The sequence below is a fragment of the Drosophila gunungcola genome, assembly GCF_025200985.1.
Source record: "Drosophila gunungcola strain Sukarami chromosome 2L unlocalized genomic scaffold, Dgunungcola_SK_2 000008F, whole genome shotgun sequence".
NCBI lineage: Eukaryota > Metazoa > Arthropoda > Insecta > Diptera > Drosophilidae > Drosophila > Drosophila gunungcola.
Window position 1 is genome coordinate 2,679,342 of NW_026453163.1, and position 15,293 is coordinate 2,694,634.

Genomic DNA, 15,293 nt, shown 5'->3' on the forward strand with positions numbered 1-15,293 from the left:
TGAAACTGCGAAGTACTGCTGCCTCCCGTTCTTATTGGCCTGCGGCTGACCCCATCCGTATGCTCCACGAATTTCACCTGTGGTGTTAGGTCTCCTCGAACTCAAGAAATTATTGTATACAAAGGAAATCAGGATAAAAACGTCCTTGCTGACACTGAACGAGTGCCAGTCCTCACATGATCAACAACTTTAAGTTAGCTCATTTGCATAGGGACATTGCAGCAAATTGGCGGTTTAACAACAGTTTACTATATGCAGCCTTGTATAGGCACGAACGCTGCATACTTTTCGGCATACGCTTCATGAAACTTGTAGTGTAAATTTAAATTTGTTTGTCGCACTTTAAGCTGCACTTTTCAGCAGTTAATGCACATGCTACGTGACCGCTCATTAGAGCCGACCGACTAGCGTCTTATCAGTATCAGGTGGGCCAGGTGCATCTTGATAAGACCCCACACACGCCACATTTGTAGCATACAATAGTGCGCGCCTGAACTCGAACTTGAAATCCTTTTGTCCGCTCTGGCACCCTCATTAAACTTAATGAATCGTTTCGTTGAATTGCGGGTCGCACGGCCGGCGCACGGTTAAATTGTAAGCCTTGGCAGTGGACTTGCGGCAGATGCCAGTGGAAGCTCGACGGGATCGGAGGTGTCGCAATCCGGGAAAAGGATATATTTTGCGTAGCGCACTGCGTTTCAGCGATAAGGCCCATAAGTAATTCAAATTCTATTACTTGTTCTGGGCGAGACGCTACTCACACGGCTGATAAGGGATCGCAACATTTGGCGATCAGACGGACCACCGTTTGAACTTTGAGTCGTGTACACGCATTGATAAACGTGAAATTTATGCGGGCGGGACCTGCGACACACTGAAGCACTGGCTATTAGGGTCGCCCGCTGTTATCGCCGTGCCTAACTTTTATACCCGGTACTCGAAAAGCTAAAGGGTATGTTGTAATCGTGCTGAAGTTTGTAACAGGGACACTAACAGGTGAATAAATCGATTTTTTTGTTAAAATCATTGGAACATCTTAATTTGCAGTGCTAATAACAGTTATTGATATGTGGGTCAAAAATAGCAGTTTACTTTAACTCGAAACGTTTTTGAAACACTCAGCTCACTTATGTTATTAAAATCACAAAAGTAAAAAATAGTCCAAATAAAAAAAAAACCTAAAAAAACATTGCTGACTCTTTGAGTGTCCAAAGATAATTGCCTAACTTGATTACATTTCAATCAAATAATATTATTATTCCCAAGTGTTTATTTATCACCTTAAAGCTTTTATCAATGGTGGTAAATGTTGATTTCTCGTGCTGAAGAATTCGCGGTGATGTTTTTTAAGTGATTCATTAAGGGCACTGCCTGATTAAAGCTGGCCAAAATGTTAATGAAATTTTTTTGCTATAAAAAATTCGGAATCTCGATTTATTAAAGAGTTCATGTTTAACAAATTCTATTTCTTAATCTATCCGTCTGTGCAAATAATTGAGTTAGTGAAATGAGATTATATGTTTAATAAACTCTGTAAAAGGTGGAGCTGATCCAAGGATGGGATCTTTGTTTTCCAAGTTTTATCTGATCGAATATTAGTCGACTTCCATAGCTTTTCAACCAGCTGGGGGTGTCAAGAAGTATGCAATAAAAATAAGAAGCTAAAGGCCGGGTATTCGATGGTCGGGACTTCAAAAGTCCCTACTTGCTTCACTCATCTTCCAGCTGGGTTATCAGTTGTTGTCGAGATTTCGATTAAGCGGCATCAGCATCCCAGGCAGACGATTCAGTCAGTTCCTGCTCGCTGATCGGCGTGAAAGTGAGCCTGCAGTGCCGTTAAGAGGCTTTCGTGTCATCGATAGCGATAATTACGCGCGTGTGGGCGTGGGCGGGAGGCAGTGAGAACGCTGTATTCGGTGTCTGTTGGGAGGTGTGTGCAAAAAAAGAATAAATTCCGAATGGTTTTCGAAATTCTCAGGTCGAAATCTGCCTTACCCATATAGTATACGCCAGTTCACGGCGTGCCCGCGTGTTTAGAAAACGAAAAACAAAACGGAAATCAGAAAAGGAAGAAAAACAGAGAACAGAAGAAATATAGTTGTATATAGAAGAAAAGAAATTGTACCGCACGTAGGCGTTCTCGTAATCAATGATTACGCTTACAATAAGTATATATTCGAGTCTATCGTTTAGCTGGGAATCGAGTCTGTAACCTTTGAGGGGTGCCAGCCCTCGCCTAGGTAAAATAGGGATTCTGTGATCAAGAAATCGAAAAGCGTCAATACTTTGTTGTGTTCAAGGTTCTTTAAAGCGTTTCGGAACCATATTTCGCTCCCTTTGATTTCTCTTTTATTTAGTAAAAAAATTGTTTGAGCACATTAAAACACGCCGAGTTCAAATAGGCATTAAAAGCGGCGCGTCTAAACAAACAGCTCGTTAAATAATTTGACTGAAGGATTAATGTGAGAACAATTTGTTGGAGCTTTGTTGCTGTTGCCATTTAATTGAGTGAACTCTAGTTCGATTGAGCGAAATTGATTAACAGATTATTAATCCAGCGGGAGCGTAAGATGCTCTCCGATGTACTTATAGTCGTATCAATTCTAGAAAATACACACAGCCGGAGAACTCAGCATAAGTGGAATTTTAATTATCAATTGGAAATTATAATATTCCAATCCGGTGCGAGCGTAAATAGTTCAAGGTCATCGCTAGCTTTAGCACCACAAAAGCGGTGCAACAAACAAAAGCAAAGCCATAATAAACATGTTCTTGAACCTACAAATTCAAAGCATTCGAAAAAGTGTTCATTATCAATTGAGTGTAATTGATTCGTTTAATTGAGTGAGTGTCTGTCAAGAGAATATAGGGATTTCTGTTTGTGTTGTTCGTTATTGGATTATCTCAACCAATTGTTTACCAAGCGTGTCCATTAAAATAAAGCAAAGTCAAAAATACACATACATATTTCACAAATTATTGACCAGCCCCCAAACCACAGTGATTAAGCATACAAATTTTAACTTCTTATAATTGCAATCGTAAAGCACGGCGCAAGCTTGAATATTAATAAAAAAAAACAAATGACAAATTAACAGATTTGTTGTGCAAATCAAAAATATTAACGTTTTATATTAAAATATAAAAAACTAACAAAAACACCTCCTAGCGAGGCAAGAAAATTGTGACGATCGCACCTTCGACACCCATTCCTAGTATATTATCTAGTGACGAAAATATGTACAGCTATTTGTGATAAATTCAACATTTTATTTTAAATATTTTCTTTTAATTTATAGATAAATATATAAAATGAAAAGAATAAAAATGTTTTTTAGAAATATCGAGATTTGGCGCATTCAAATTAACATTAAATGTTTTTGCTGAAACGATTTGAGAAAAAGTCATTTTATTAAATTTAATTTTTTCGATAATGAACAATGAAAAGATTGAAAATGTTTTTTAGATATACTGAAATTTTGGCGCACTCAAATAAACATTAAATGTTTTTATACCCTTGCAGAGAGTAAAACAATTTCAGTCAGAAGTTTACAACTCAGTGAAGGAGTCGTTTCCGACCCTATAAAGTATATATATTCTTGATCGGCGTCACTGGTAGAGTCGATCTAGCCATGTCCGTCTGTCCGTCCGTGTGTCCGTTTCTACACAAATTGGTCTCTCATTTGTAATGCTATCTGCATAAAACTTTCCCAATCTTTGTCTATTGCAGGTAGTATATAAGTCGAAGCAAGCCGGATCGGACGACTTCGCATATAAAAAACAAATATAATATATATATAAATATAAACAAATATAATAATATATAACTTTGCTGTTTTGTAACTATTTTTTTAGTTTTTCAAGAAATTGAAATTGTTAAATATTCCAGAATTACAGTTTTAGTTACATTAAAATCGGACGACTATATCATATAGCTCCCATGCGAAGAATCAAAAAATAAAAAAAATTTTATTTAATGTAACTGCTAATTTTTTAATTCAAAAAAAAATCCTTTTTGACATAGTAATAATTTGATAGTTCAGAAATACCTTTTTCTTTTTATTCAAATAGGATAACGGTAGCTGCCATAGGAACGATCAAATAGTTAACTTCAATGTTTTCAACTTCAATGTTTTCAAATATATACGCATATAAATTGAATTTCAAATGTTTTAAAAAGTATTTAAATTTTGCAATAGCTGCAAGGGTATATAAACATCGGCTTGCCGAAGTTTGTTATTTTTATTGTTGGTGAAACGATTTCAGTAAAAGTCTGCCAAGTACAGGTTACAAGGACTAAAGCATTACATTTTTGAAACTTTTTGGGAAAAGTTTCAGTTACCCCTTTTTTAATAATATCTAATTGGTAAAACATATCATTTTTATAAAAACATTGAAAATGTTTAAAAAAAAACAAAAAAAAAACAAAAAAAAAATAATTTTAATTTAACCAGAAATCCTTAACTAATTTATCAAAAAATTAACGTTGATTCATTAGTAACATCATCCAAAAACAAGAAAGAAAGCAAGCTTCGGCAAGCCGAAGTTCATATACTCTTGGAGCTATTGCAAAAATTCAATATTTTTAGAAACTTTAAAATTAGGATTTACTTGCGTATATGATTAAAAACATTGATAGTTCCAATGGCAGCTATATGATATCGTTATCCGATTTTAACAAAATTACAAGAGTAATTCTGAACTGTCAAACTGTTAATTAGTCAGAGGAATTTCTAAAAAAATTAAAAAAATTAACTTTTTTATACTTTTTAACGATTACAGTATACCCTTTTACTCTACGAGTAATGGTTATAATAACACTTGGAGTCAATAGTATCAATAGTACCACCAAAAAAGATCCAATTTTAAGAAACGTTTACTTTCAGCTTTATTTTATCGAACTAATTTCATTTTTTGGTCTTGGTATGAACTTTTGACACATCAGTCGTTCCGATCGTACCAGCCTATTTTCAGTTTGTGTGCATGTGTACATATATATCAGAATAATGGTTAATCACTTTTGGTACTTCGCGTACTCCCGTCCACAATGATAAGAAAAATAAATCCCAAAATCACTAATATAAACAAAAATAAAAAGAAAATAGTTATTTTGATAATAAGGTAAACTGCCTTAAGGCGCGAAACGTTGGGGCATAATTTGTTGTTAGATTTTTTTTTTATATTTTGGTTTTGTTAGGCTGTAGGGGTACGGCGCTGGAGAACGGTTTTGTGGCTTGACATAGGGCTACCCCTTGTTTTTTAAAAAAAGCATTAAAAAAAGCACAATCAATTTATCGCAAACCTGTTTTGTAGTCTTTTTCTTTAAAATAGAAGCAAATTTTCCAACTAGATCCACAAAGGGAGAATTTAGTTGATTTAATATGGGAGACGTGCTCGAAGAGAATGATCATCGCAGTCTTAGTGACTGGTCCAACGTGAACAACACGAATGGCACAATGCACCTGTCCAAGGATATGGTGTTCAACGATGGTCATCGATTGTCCATCACAGTCTACAGGTGAGTGGAATATCGACCAACACACCCCTCCATTTCATAGCCTACTCGCCGATTGCCTTGAACTGTTGTCCAGGCTAATGGGTCAAAGCTTATCAACTTTGGCTTTCGCTATCAGTAACACTTTTCCCATTCCAAAACTAATTCTTTGAAGTGCAGGTGTGGGTGTTCGATGCTTGAACCGATGGGCTCATCATCTCTGGTTTCCCGTCCGCTGTCTGGCTATCTGTCTGAGATTCAATCATTCTCACTTGGAATTTGAACTTTGTGTTTCATTGAAAAGTTCACTTTTTCCGAATGCCAGAGATTCAATTATCAGATTAAGAAGAAGTTAGTCAAGTCGTAGAAAGTTTTCAACTTGGTATAGAATACAAATTTAGTACTTAAATTCATTTGATACATTTACCTAATAAACAAAAACAAAATTAAAATGTTATTTAATTACATAGCCAGGTATATATTCAACCTACCACATACAGAAAATATTCGATGTCTCACTAAATGAATGGATAAAGATGCGAATCTTAATTTTTTTGTAAACAAGAAGGAAAGCAAACTTCGGCAAGCCGAAGTTCATATACCCTTGCAGCTATTGCATTAATTAAATACTTTTGAAAACATTTAAATTATGATTTACTTGAGTATGTGCTAAAAAAAAACATTGAAACTATGATTATTTGCAGCTCAATTATTAGATAGTTATTTTATATATTTTTATTATTTCTATGGGAGCTATATGCTATAGACGTCCGATTTTGATAAAATTTATACCATAATTCTGAAATAATTAAACATTGCTATATGTCGAAGAACTAAACAAAAAATTAAAAAACAGAAAAGTTATAATTTTTTTCATTTATTTTTCCGATTGTTCCTATGGGAGCTATATGCTATAGTCGTCCGATTTTGATGAAATTGAAACCGTAATTCTGAAATATTAAACCATTACTATATCTCGAAGAACTAAACAAAAAATTAAAAAACAGCAAAGTTATAATTTTTTTTTCATTTATTTTTCCGATTGTTCCTATGGGAGCTATATGCTATAGTCGTCCGATTTTGATGAAATTTAAACCGTAAATCGGAAATATTTTACCATTACTATATGTCGAAGAACTAAACAAAAAATTAAAAAACAGCAAAGTTATAATTTTTTTTCATTTATTTTTCCGATTGTTCCTATGGGAGCTATATGCTATAGTCGTCCGATCCGGCTCGTTCCGACTTATATACTACCTGCAATAGAAAGACAACTTTTGGGAAAGTTTCATGCAGATAGCTTTAAAACTGAGAGACTAGTTTGCATATAAACGGACGGACAGACGGACAGACGGACAGACGGACAGACGGACATGGCTAGATCGACTCTCCTAGTGATGCTGATCAAGAATATATATACTTTATAGGGTCGGAAACGTCTCCTTCACTGCGTTGCAAACTTCTGACTGAAATTATAATACCCTCTGCAAGGGTATAAAAATAATTTCCCAAAAAGAAGCTTCTTATATTTTCCAAAAATTACAGTTAACATTATCTAGAAGAGAAAACAATCTAACTTGCATAAGACCTAGATCACTGACATCCCAAAGACAATTTTAAATTAATGCTATTTGATCATGGAATCAGTTCCCCAACCATCTTAACAATATTAGCAGTGCCACGCAATTCAAGATAAAATTATTCACACACCTTAAAAATACTACTACGTAAATTAAAGTAAAAATAGAAGGCGACTTAGGTTAGTCACATTTAAATATTTGCAACTCTTAGTGACTAGCGCATTAACTTATAAGTTCCAAGCTTTTAGCGTTAGGGTGAAAATTTAAAATAAAATACAAATACAAATACAAATATTTTCTCAGCGGTAAGTGCATAAATTGACATTCAAGAACAATTAATTTGCCTCATTCGTTCAACTTGCTTACCTTTCCCAACTGCACTTCGTTGACCCACTTACCGAGCACACGGCACCCACGCCGATCGACACCCACCTTGGGGAAAACTTCTTTAATTTCCCACTCACCAATGTAATCGCTTCTGAGCCCTCTCCCACACCATCACCCCGTGAATCATGTGGTTTTCACCCGCTTCAGCATACTGTTTGTGATCTCAACAATCGGCAATAGCACCGTGCTATATCTGCTGACCAAGCGGCGACTGCGCGGCCCCTTGCGGATTGACATCATGCTAATGCATCTGGCCATCGCCGATCTAATGGTGACGTTACTCCTGATGCCGATGGAGATCGTGTGGGCCTGGACGGTGCAGTGGCTCTCCACGGATCTGATGTGCCGCCTCATGAGCTTCTTCCGCGTCTTCGGGCTGTACCTGTCCAGCTACGTGATGGTTTGCATTTCGCTCGACAGGTGAGTCCGCAGCCGCTTGACTGTCGCTAATGGACCAAATTGATAGCCAGATAAGGCGCCTCAGAGTGTCAATCGATGGCTGACGGCTTTCTCACCACCCAGTTCCTCTTGTCTCCATCAGATACTTTGCCATCCTGAAGCCGCTGAAGCGGTCCTACAACCGCGGACGCATCATGCTGGCCTGTGCCTGGCTGGGCTCTGTCGTGTGCAGCGTTCCCCAGGTGAGTCCTCTGGTACACCGCGCAAAGTCGATCTGAAATTGGGAAAGTGCACGCCGAACAATTGAAACCATTCTTAGCAAAGGAATATTACAATGTTGGATTTGTAACATTTAAACATGATTTTTGGGTTGGTAAAAAGTTGGTAAAAAGAAAATGTTTGATTGTAATTAAACACATTTCAAAAATTATGTTCATTAAGTTTTTTAGAAAACTATCAGTAGTTTTCTATTGAGTATTTACATACTTTATTATTACTTAAACTCTGATGATAGCCTTTGATAGAAGGTTTTTTTTAACTTGTTATTACATTTTACAAATTTTGTAGGATAAAACAAAAAAATAAATAACAAATAAATAACAAATGTTTACATTTTTCGATTGATTTGTATTCAAATGAAATTTTAAAATCGCAAAAGATCCAAACGCATATGGTATATTTTTTCGATTTATTTTCATTTGGTCCTATGATACAGTTGTTTCGAAATACATACCACCAGAATAAACAGAAATTTAATTTAAATAGTTCTAAAGCTGAGATATTAATTTGCATAAAAACAGATGTACGGACGAATGTTTGACTGTTGATACTGAACTAATATAAACCTATAGTCGGAAAGACTGCTTTGCTGAAGATTTATTCCATTAAAGATTTATTCCTATAAAAATGAATCCGAACATTTAAACGGGTAGTCTATTTTTCTAATTTCAAATTGATTTTACCAAGTCCAGCTGATGGACATCATAATAAACGAATGTCTCCGGCAGGCCTTTCTCTTTCACCTGGAGGAGCATCCCGCGGTCACTGGCTACTTTCAGTGCGTCATATTCCACTCGTTCAAGAGCGACTTTGACGAGAAGCTCTATCAGGTGGCCTCGATGTGCAGCATGTACGCCTTTCCCCTGATCATGTTCATCTACTGCTACGGGGCCATATACCTGGAGATCTATCGGAAGAGCCAGCGCGTCCTCAAGGACGTGATTGCCGAAAGATTCCGCCGCTCCAACGACGACGTCCTCAGCAGGGCCAAAAAGCGGACCCTCAAAATGACCATCACGATTGTGATCGTGTTCATCATCTGCTGGACCCCTTACTACACCATTTCCATGTGGTACTGGCTGGACAAGCACTCCGCGGACAAGGTCAACCCGCTGGTGCGAAAGGCGCTGTTCCTCTTCGCGTCGACAAACTCCTGTATGAATCCCTTGGTCTACGGGCTCTACAACATTCGCGGCCGTATGAACAACAACAATCCGGTGGGTACTGCAATATATAAATCAGTTTTATTTTTTTCGGAAAGCTATTCTTTTTATTTAAAAGCTATTTTCTTTATTTCAAGTTAATTTAAGGTGACTATGCAATACTTTTATAATATTTTAAATACAGAACATTTTAAATATGTGGCAACTAAAGTTTTTTAATGTAAGTCTTAAGGGAATGTATTTATGAGAAAGTAAATGAATAGAAAAACTAAACAAGTTGCTTTTAAATAGACTTTAAACACATTACCAAAATTGAGTATACATTTTATTTGTTTTATTTTAATACATGAGTTTTAAATTACTTACACTGGCCTACAAAATTAAATCGATGAAATCCCCCAGAGATTAACCCTTGATTTTTTTGTCCAGATGGACTTCCTGAATCAAAGTGGCATTTTAAATTTGTTGTATGGTAACCTTTTTTTTAAGAGTAATCTATTTTCACCTATTTTCATGCAAATTATATTTTTATTCTCCAGTACTGCTTAACCTATTTTGGTCATCGATAGCTTACAAAAAATAGATCATTCTTCAACTTTCCCATTCATGCTGTAAGGATAGGTTTCCGAATATAGATGCCAGAGCTCGACAAAGTTTGGTTAAATTGCTATAACTGAAGTTCCGACAACTTAAATTAGTTCTTTAAAAATACACGAAAATAATTTTATCACTTTGTCTTGAAGGTGAAACATTCACGAATCTGACAAGCTATTAACTTCATGAATCTGCCGGTAAGCCGATCTTATACGGATTTTACTGCAAAAAAGGATATTTTTCGACTTTTTAGCACTTAAAATATACTTAAGAGCCGCTAAAAACCCAAAAATCACCGTTTTTGCAAGCTTAAAAAATTCATATAAATAGATTTACCGGGCGGAATGTTGAGGTTGACTTAACTTGTTAGATTCGTAAATGTTCCATCATCAAGATAAAATTATTTCAGGTTCAGGCTTGTATAACTATGCAAGACCATTATAGAAATAAATATTTTAAATAAATAAATGTAACTGATAGATTACACAGCCTTTCAACTTAAAGTAAAGTTCTAGGGTCTGGTGCACTAAACGTGTCCCTTTTCTAATTCACCCCTCTTTTGCAGTCGGTGAACAACAGGCACACGTCGCTGTCCAATCGCCTGGACTCCTCCAACCAGCTCATGCAGAAGCAGCTGACCAACAATTCGCTGATCAACGGACGAGGCCAAGTGATGGCGGCTGCAGTGGCGGCCACAACGAAGTTGGCCAATGTGGTGGGCCTGAAGGGAACTGCCGACTCCAATGGCTCAGCTGCAGCCGTGGGAACAGCGGTCACTCTTCCCGCGCCGCCCCTTCTGACGGAACCCACCGCTCCGCTGGCCAGTGACGACGAGGGCAACGACGACTCCAGTCTCAGTGTGGTCACCATCAGGTGCCAGGATCAGACCCGGTTCCGCCAGAAGTAATTTCGGTCTCTACACCCTTCCTACCTTCTTGCCACCAGAAATACCCATGCTCACCCCCATTCTTTATCTAGATGATTTACAACAGCTCCTCAAATTCACTTTTCGCTTTGGAGTTGCGCCATAAAAAGTTGGTTTTACGTCGCGGTTTAAATGTCCAATATAGCCAAAAGATCAAAATGTATGCTTTTTAACTTTAAAATAATTATATTTTAGAACGTATTCTTTTTAAACTTTAAAACAACTATATTTCATCATGTTTACGCTTAACTAGCAATTTACGCTTAGAGGCAAATTCCAAAAGAACGTGATCCCCAAAGTCAAATAATCCGAAGAGTTCAAATTATTAGGAGAATTCTTAAATAATACAGGCAAAAACTAGACAGGCCAAATGGTACGAAATCACTTTATATTATTCATAGTCTGATTTCAAGACTTTTTCCTCACGCCCTTTAAATTATGCAACAGCTGCACAGAAACCCAAACAAAACCCATCAAAAACTGCGACCTAGACCAAGCCTTAGCCTTTTTGGGTTAATGCAGGCTTACATAATTTCCATGCACCCAAATGCTCACCCACAAGAGATCCACTCTAAAAGCAATTTTCTAGCCGCACTTCATTTTATGTCAACTCATCGGAGCTTCAATAAGAGCGATGTCTAAATAAATATATACTTTCAGCTGTGGCGACTCCATCGAAATGACCAGAGTGGTTAAGTAAACAATAAAAGTTGGGCCACGATGGCAACTGGATCAATTAAGAGATCTGCTACTGTTCATCTGGAGAAGTCGGCTTGGACCAAAGGGCATTTAATTTGCTAACCAGCTTATTTTGGAATTTTCATCATAAATTCTTTTGGCATTTGCATTTAGCTAGCGACAAATTAAAATGTTTTTAAGACAACTTGCGCCAAACCAGGACAGATAAAACTAAAGATTTTAAATTGTTTTGTTTTGGACCATTGAATGCTTGAAAACAAAGTTTCGTATAGGAAATACGCTTACATCTTAAGCTTACTCATAGATATACTCTAGTTAGTCGGATTATTGCTTAATTTAATATAATTTATTCATAACAACAAACAACAATAAAAGAAACCGAAATACAAATATGCCAAAAATTATAGAAACTATACAGACAGACACTTGAACTTCGATGTTGGGTTGGGAAGGGCCCAAAGATTCCGTTTGTATGTATTGGAACTTTTGTTAAGTCGGCGCTAATCACAAGGTTTATGGCATAAACCCTTCACATTAATTATACGCTCGTGTCTTTCGGCGACGGACTCTTTTATATTTATTGAATATTTTAGTTGGATATGCGGGTAAGCCAGTTTTATTTTTGGGATAAGATTGCTAATTCTTAACTACTTTTAATTATGTTGTAGCCGAAACGGGGACTTGCAATTGTTTTATTTTTTGTTGCCAAAAGGTCAACAGTAGCTTAGGTAGAAATAAAAATCCACACTCGTGGAAGTTTGTTTGGGGAGTTTTTACACTCACCAACCGACAATGTGTTAATGACTAATATAATTATCTTAGCATTACAACCTGATGCTCTCCAAAATTAACTTTAATTGCCTTGTTACCAAACAAATATTACTAATTCCAGACACATTAAAAAAGTTTATTTCCATCAACAGGCCATATTTTAAGGCCTTAAAACATATTATTAGGATTTTTATGGCAAGCACTTCTTCAAGTGTTATATGTTTATTCACACAAAACAGAGAGCAGTGAATAACTATAATTTTTTTTTGTTAAACTTTAATTTCTTCGGTTTTAAGCAACTATTACCGATTTAAGACACTTAAAAAAATATAATTTTCATCAACCATGATATTTGCAAGGTTTCAAAAATACATATTCCTAGAAATTTATTGCTGAATCTTGGTCAAATATTGATAGTTATAGCACAACGAATGTTAGTTTATTAACACAGAACAATTAATTACAATAGTTTCGTTTTTAAATCAATTTCAGAATTTAGACATGCTGTGTTAAATGTTCTTATAAATACGAAAACGGATACCAATTTTTGCAAGACGAAGTTTTAATACTCTTGCGATCAAGGAGTACATCCAAAAATATATAAAACCATTAGATATCAAACCATATAAGGCAAAAAAAAAACCGGATATAAACAACATTCTTCGCAAACAACCAAAGCTATCAACACGACCGGGAAAATTTTTAACATGGTCATAAACAAAAATACGCTTTGCAAGATTTTAAGAATCTGTCTGTTACATTACGCGAATAATCGGTATGGAATTGTACGGTTAGTATGTCAGATGTTGTTGTTATACTACACCGCGAATATGGAAGGTTTTTCTCCTCTTAAATCTTACTCCCTAGGTGACTATTCAACGAAAAAAGTACATACAATAATAATTGCATTCTTCTTTTTACCCTTCTCCTTTAAACCACTTTCCAGGAAGCTTGGCCAACTTTCCTGGCTGTTGGCCAGTTAAGTCAAGACAATAAAGCCATATCCCGGCGACACCCACACTTTTCCCAGATGCCAGGCATCTGGTCTGGTCGGCGTCATCAGCCAGGTAACCCAATTAACCGGCAAAGACATAAAACGACAATATTTCTTAGTGCAATTGAATGCTCAAGATACCCCCGCCCAGCCGCAGTGTTAGAAAGTGGCTCACTTTCGTTACACTGCACAACAAAGTCACGTTCCGCGAGCAAACACTCACCGCCGCACATAAAGAGCAGGAAGAATGCGTGTAATCGAATCTTGAAGACTGAAAAATAAACATGTTAATAATACAATTTTATGATTAATACGAAATGAACTGCAGCCGAGGCGGGAAAGGGCGAAGCAGGGCGGTGAAGGGGCAGGGGCATTCGGCGGAGGAGATGATGTTGCTGTTGTGCCGTCGAAAAGTGCGTGGGCCGTCATACCTCGTAACCACTGAAGATGCTGGGATGGGAACAACTTGAGCGGATTTGGACAAGGGGAGCGGTGGCGATGGCGGTGGCGGCGAGGCTTATTTATAAATCACGCACATAATGAAATTTCAGCAAGTGGTCGCCGCTGTCCGAAAAAGCGGCAAAATATGCAGCGTTGATGTGGGATAGCATCTCGGGGTGTGGTGTCCGTGTCCGCAGTGCATGATATATGCACATCTGCATAATGCTGCACTCCAGCCGACTGTCCGCTGACATGCCGGCGACATAATGACGAACAGGTCGCGGCAGACTCCAACTCCCCCTTAGATACTGTCGTGTTACGCATCAGTCTCTTGTCAAAGAAGGGAGGGGTGGGGACCGCCGAAAGAGGGGACACTTGTACTGCATAAGTAGCCATTAATAGGTGCCATATGCATATCGTTTTGGGGTCTAGCTTTTACGAGTAGTTCGGTTGTTTTAAATGCCTGCAGAGCGTGCCGTTTATTTACGATCTTTGTTCCAAATGAGCGAACGTCTCCCTTCAGATGTGAGGATACCGATCGCGATGGGGCAGTGGAGGAGGCCGAAAAACAAGCCTGGACGCATTATCGAAAAAGGGTTCACATGAATGCGATTTAATGGCCTTAAACAGTTCTACAATGTATGTAAGCATGTTTCGGAATTGAATTTCGGTTTAATGGCTCAAACATTGCTGGTTTAAGGCAGGCAGTCCAACTTCCCTCATTTGACGAATTTATCAGTTGAAAGCATTCTAAGGTAAATCGATCAAATAATATTGTTTTATACTTTATGATTTACATACACTTATGCGCTTAGGAAACTTTAAAAGGAAACTAAATTCCTTGTATGGTGGAAAGGAACATCAAAACATCTGTAATTGAGTGCATAAAATTGATTCGTCAGCCAAAAATGGTCCAGTTATAATTTTTTTGCCAACATTTTAATAGCATTTTAACAAAAAAGGACTTGGAGTAGGCTGGCACACAGAGTTTTTCTATCGGTCAAAAAGGTATGTGTTTGATTTTTTAAGGGGTTATTTAAACATAAAATATAGTTTACTAATATAAATACAAAAAGCCCAAAATAATTTTTTGTCGAATATTTTTTGGCTGTAGGGGTGCAAAGTTCATACATTTGTAAATGTGCTACATAAACATGCTATATAAAACATGTTTCTTTTCTATTTAGTCAATTTGTTAAAAAAAAATAATAATAATAACACACATAATCCAAAGGCATATCCATATTTATGTACTTTGATCCTCACTTTTGTCCATTACCACTATCCGCTCACTTCCTCAATTATTCGATGGCGCTCTGGCCACACTGTCGATGTTTACGCAAATTTCGCACGTGGGCGTCTCAGCTTACTCACGCGTCAAATCAAAAAGAAACACAACACAAACGAAGACAAAATGCTGCTGCTGCTGCTGCGACGCTGAGTTTCTTCGCAGCAGCAGCACAACTGCGGCGCAACAAGTCAACAGCTGAGAACAAACAAACTGCAGGAAGGCAACAACAAGTTGTCGCTGCCTCGGTCGACTGCTACGCCGACTGCTCTGCCTCTG

General features: G+C 37.1%; 1 protein-coding gene across 6 annotated transcripts; it reads left to right on the top strand.

Moving 5' to 3' along the window:
• Positions 1-640: 640 nt before the first annotated feature.
• Positions 641-11,910, top strand: LOC128253387 (gonadotropin-releasing hormone receptor). 6 transcript variants are annotated; one of them, XM_052981740.1, is made up of 7 exons: positions 641-952; positions 5,314-5,518; positions 7,609-7,881; positions 8,003-8,102; positions 8,868-9,356; positions 10,462-10,799; positions 11,482-11,910. In XM_052981740.1, the coding sequence occupies exons 2-7, from the start codon at positions 5,382-5,384 to the stop codon at positions 11,519-11,521; spliced, it is 1,377 nt and encodes a 458-aa protein (XP_052837700.1). In that variant the 5' UTR covers positions 641-952; positions 5,314-5,381; the 3' UTR covers positions 11,522-11,910. The 6 variants fall into 6 exon arrangements, with proteins under 6 accessions (XP_052837700.1, XP_052837698.1, XP_052837702.1 ...); XM_052981738.1 differs by lacking the exon at positions 641-952 and adding an exon at positions 1,720-1,930 and having other exon boundaries at positions 5,332-5,518; XM_052981742.1 differs by lacking the exon at positions 641-952 and adding an exon at positions 1,720-1,930 and having other exon boundaries at positions 5,351-5,518.
• Positions 11,911-15,293: the final 3,383 nt, after the last annotated feature.

Excerpts from the sequence above, each read along its gene's own strand:
- LOC128253387 (XM_052981740.1), top strand. The coding sequence starts at position 5,382 with ATGGGAGACGTGCTCGAAGAGAATGATCATCGCAGTCTTAGTGACTGG. Across the intron at positions 8,103-8,867 it reads TCGTGTGCAGCGTTCCCCAG|GCCTTTCTCTTTCACCTGGA; the intron begins GTGAGTCCTCTG and ends TGTCTCCGGCAG. Across the intron at positions 10,800-11,481 it reads CAGACCCGGTTCCGCCAGAA|CTGTGGCGACTCCATCGAAA; the intron begins GTAATTTCGGTC and ends ATATACTTTCAG.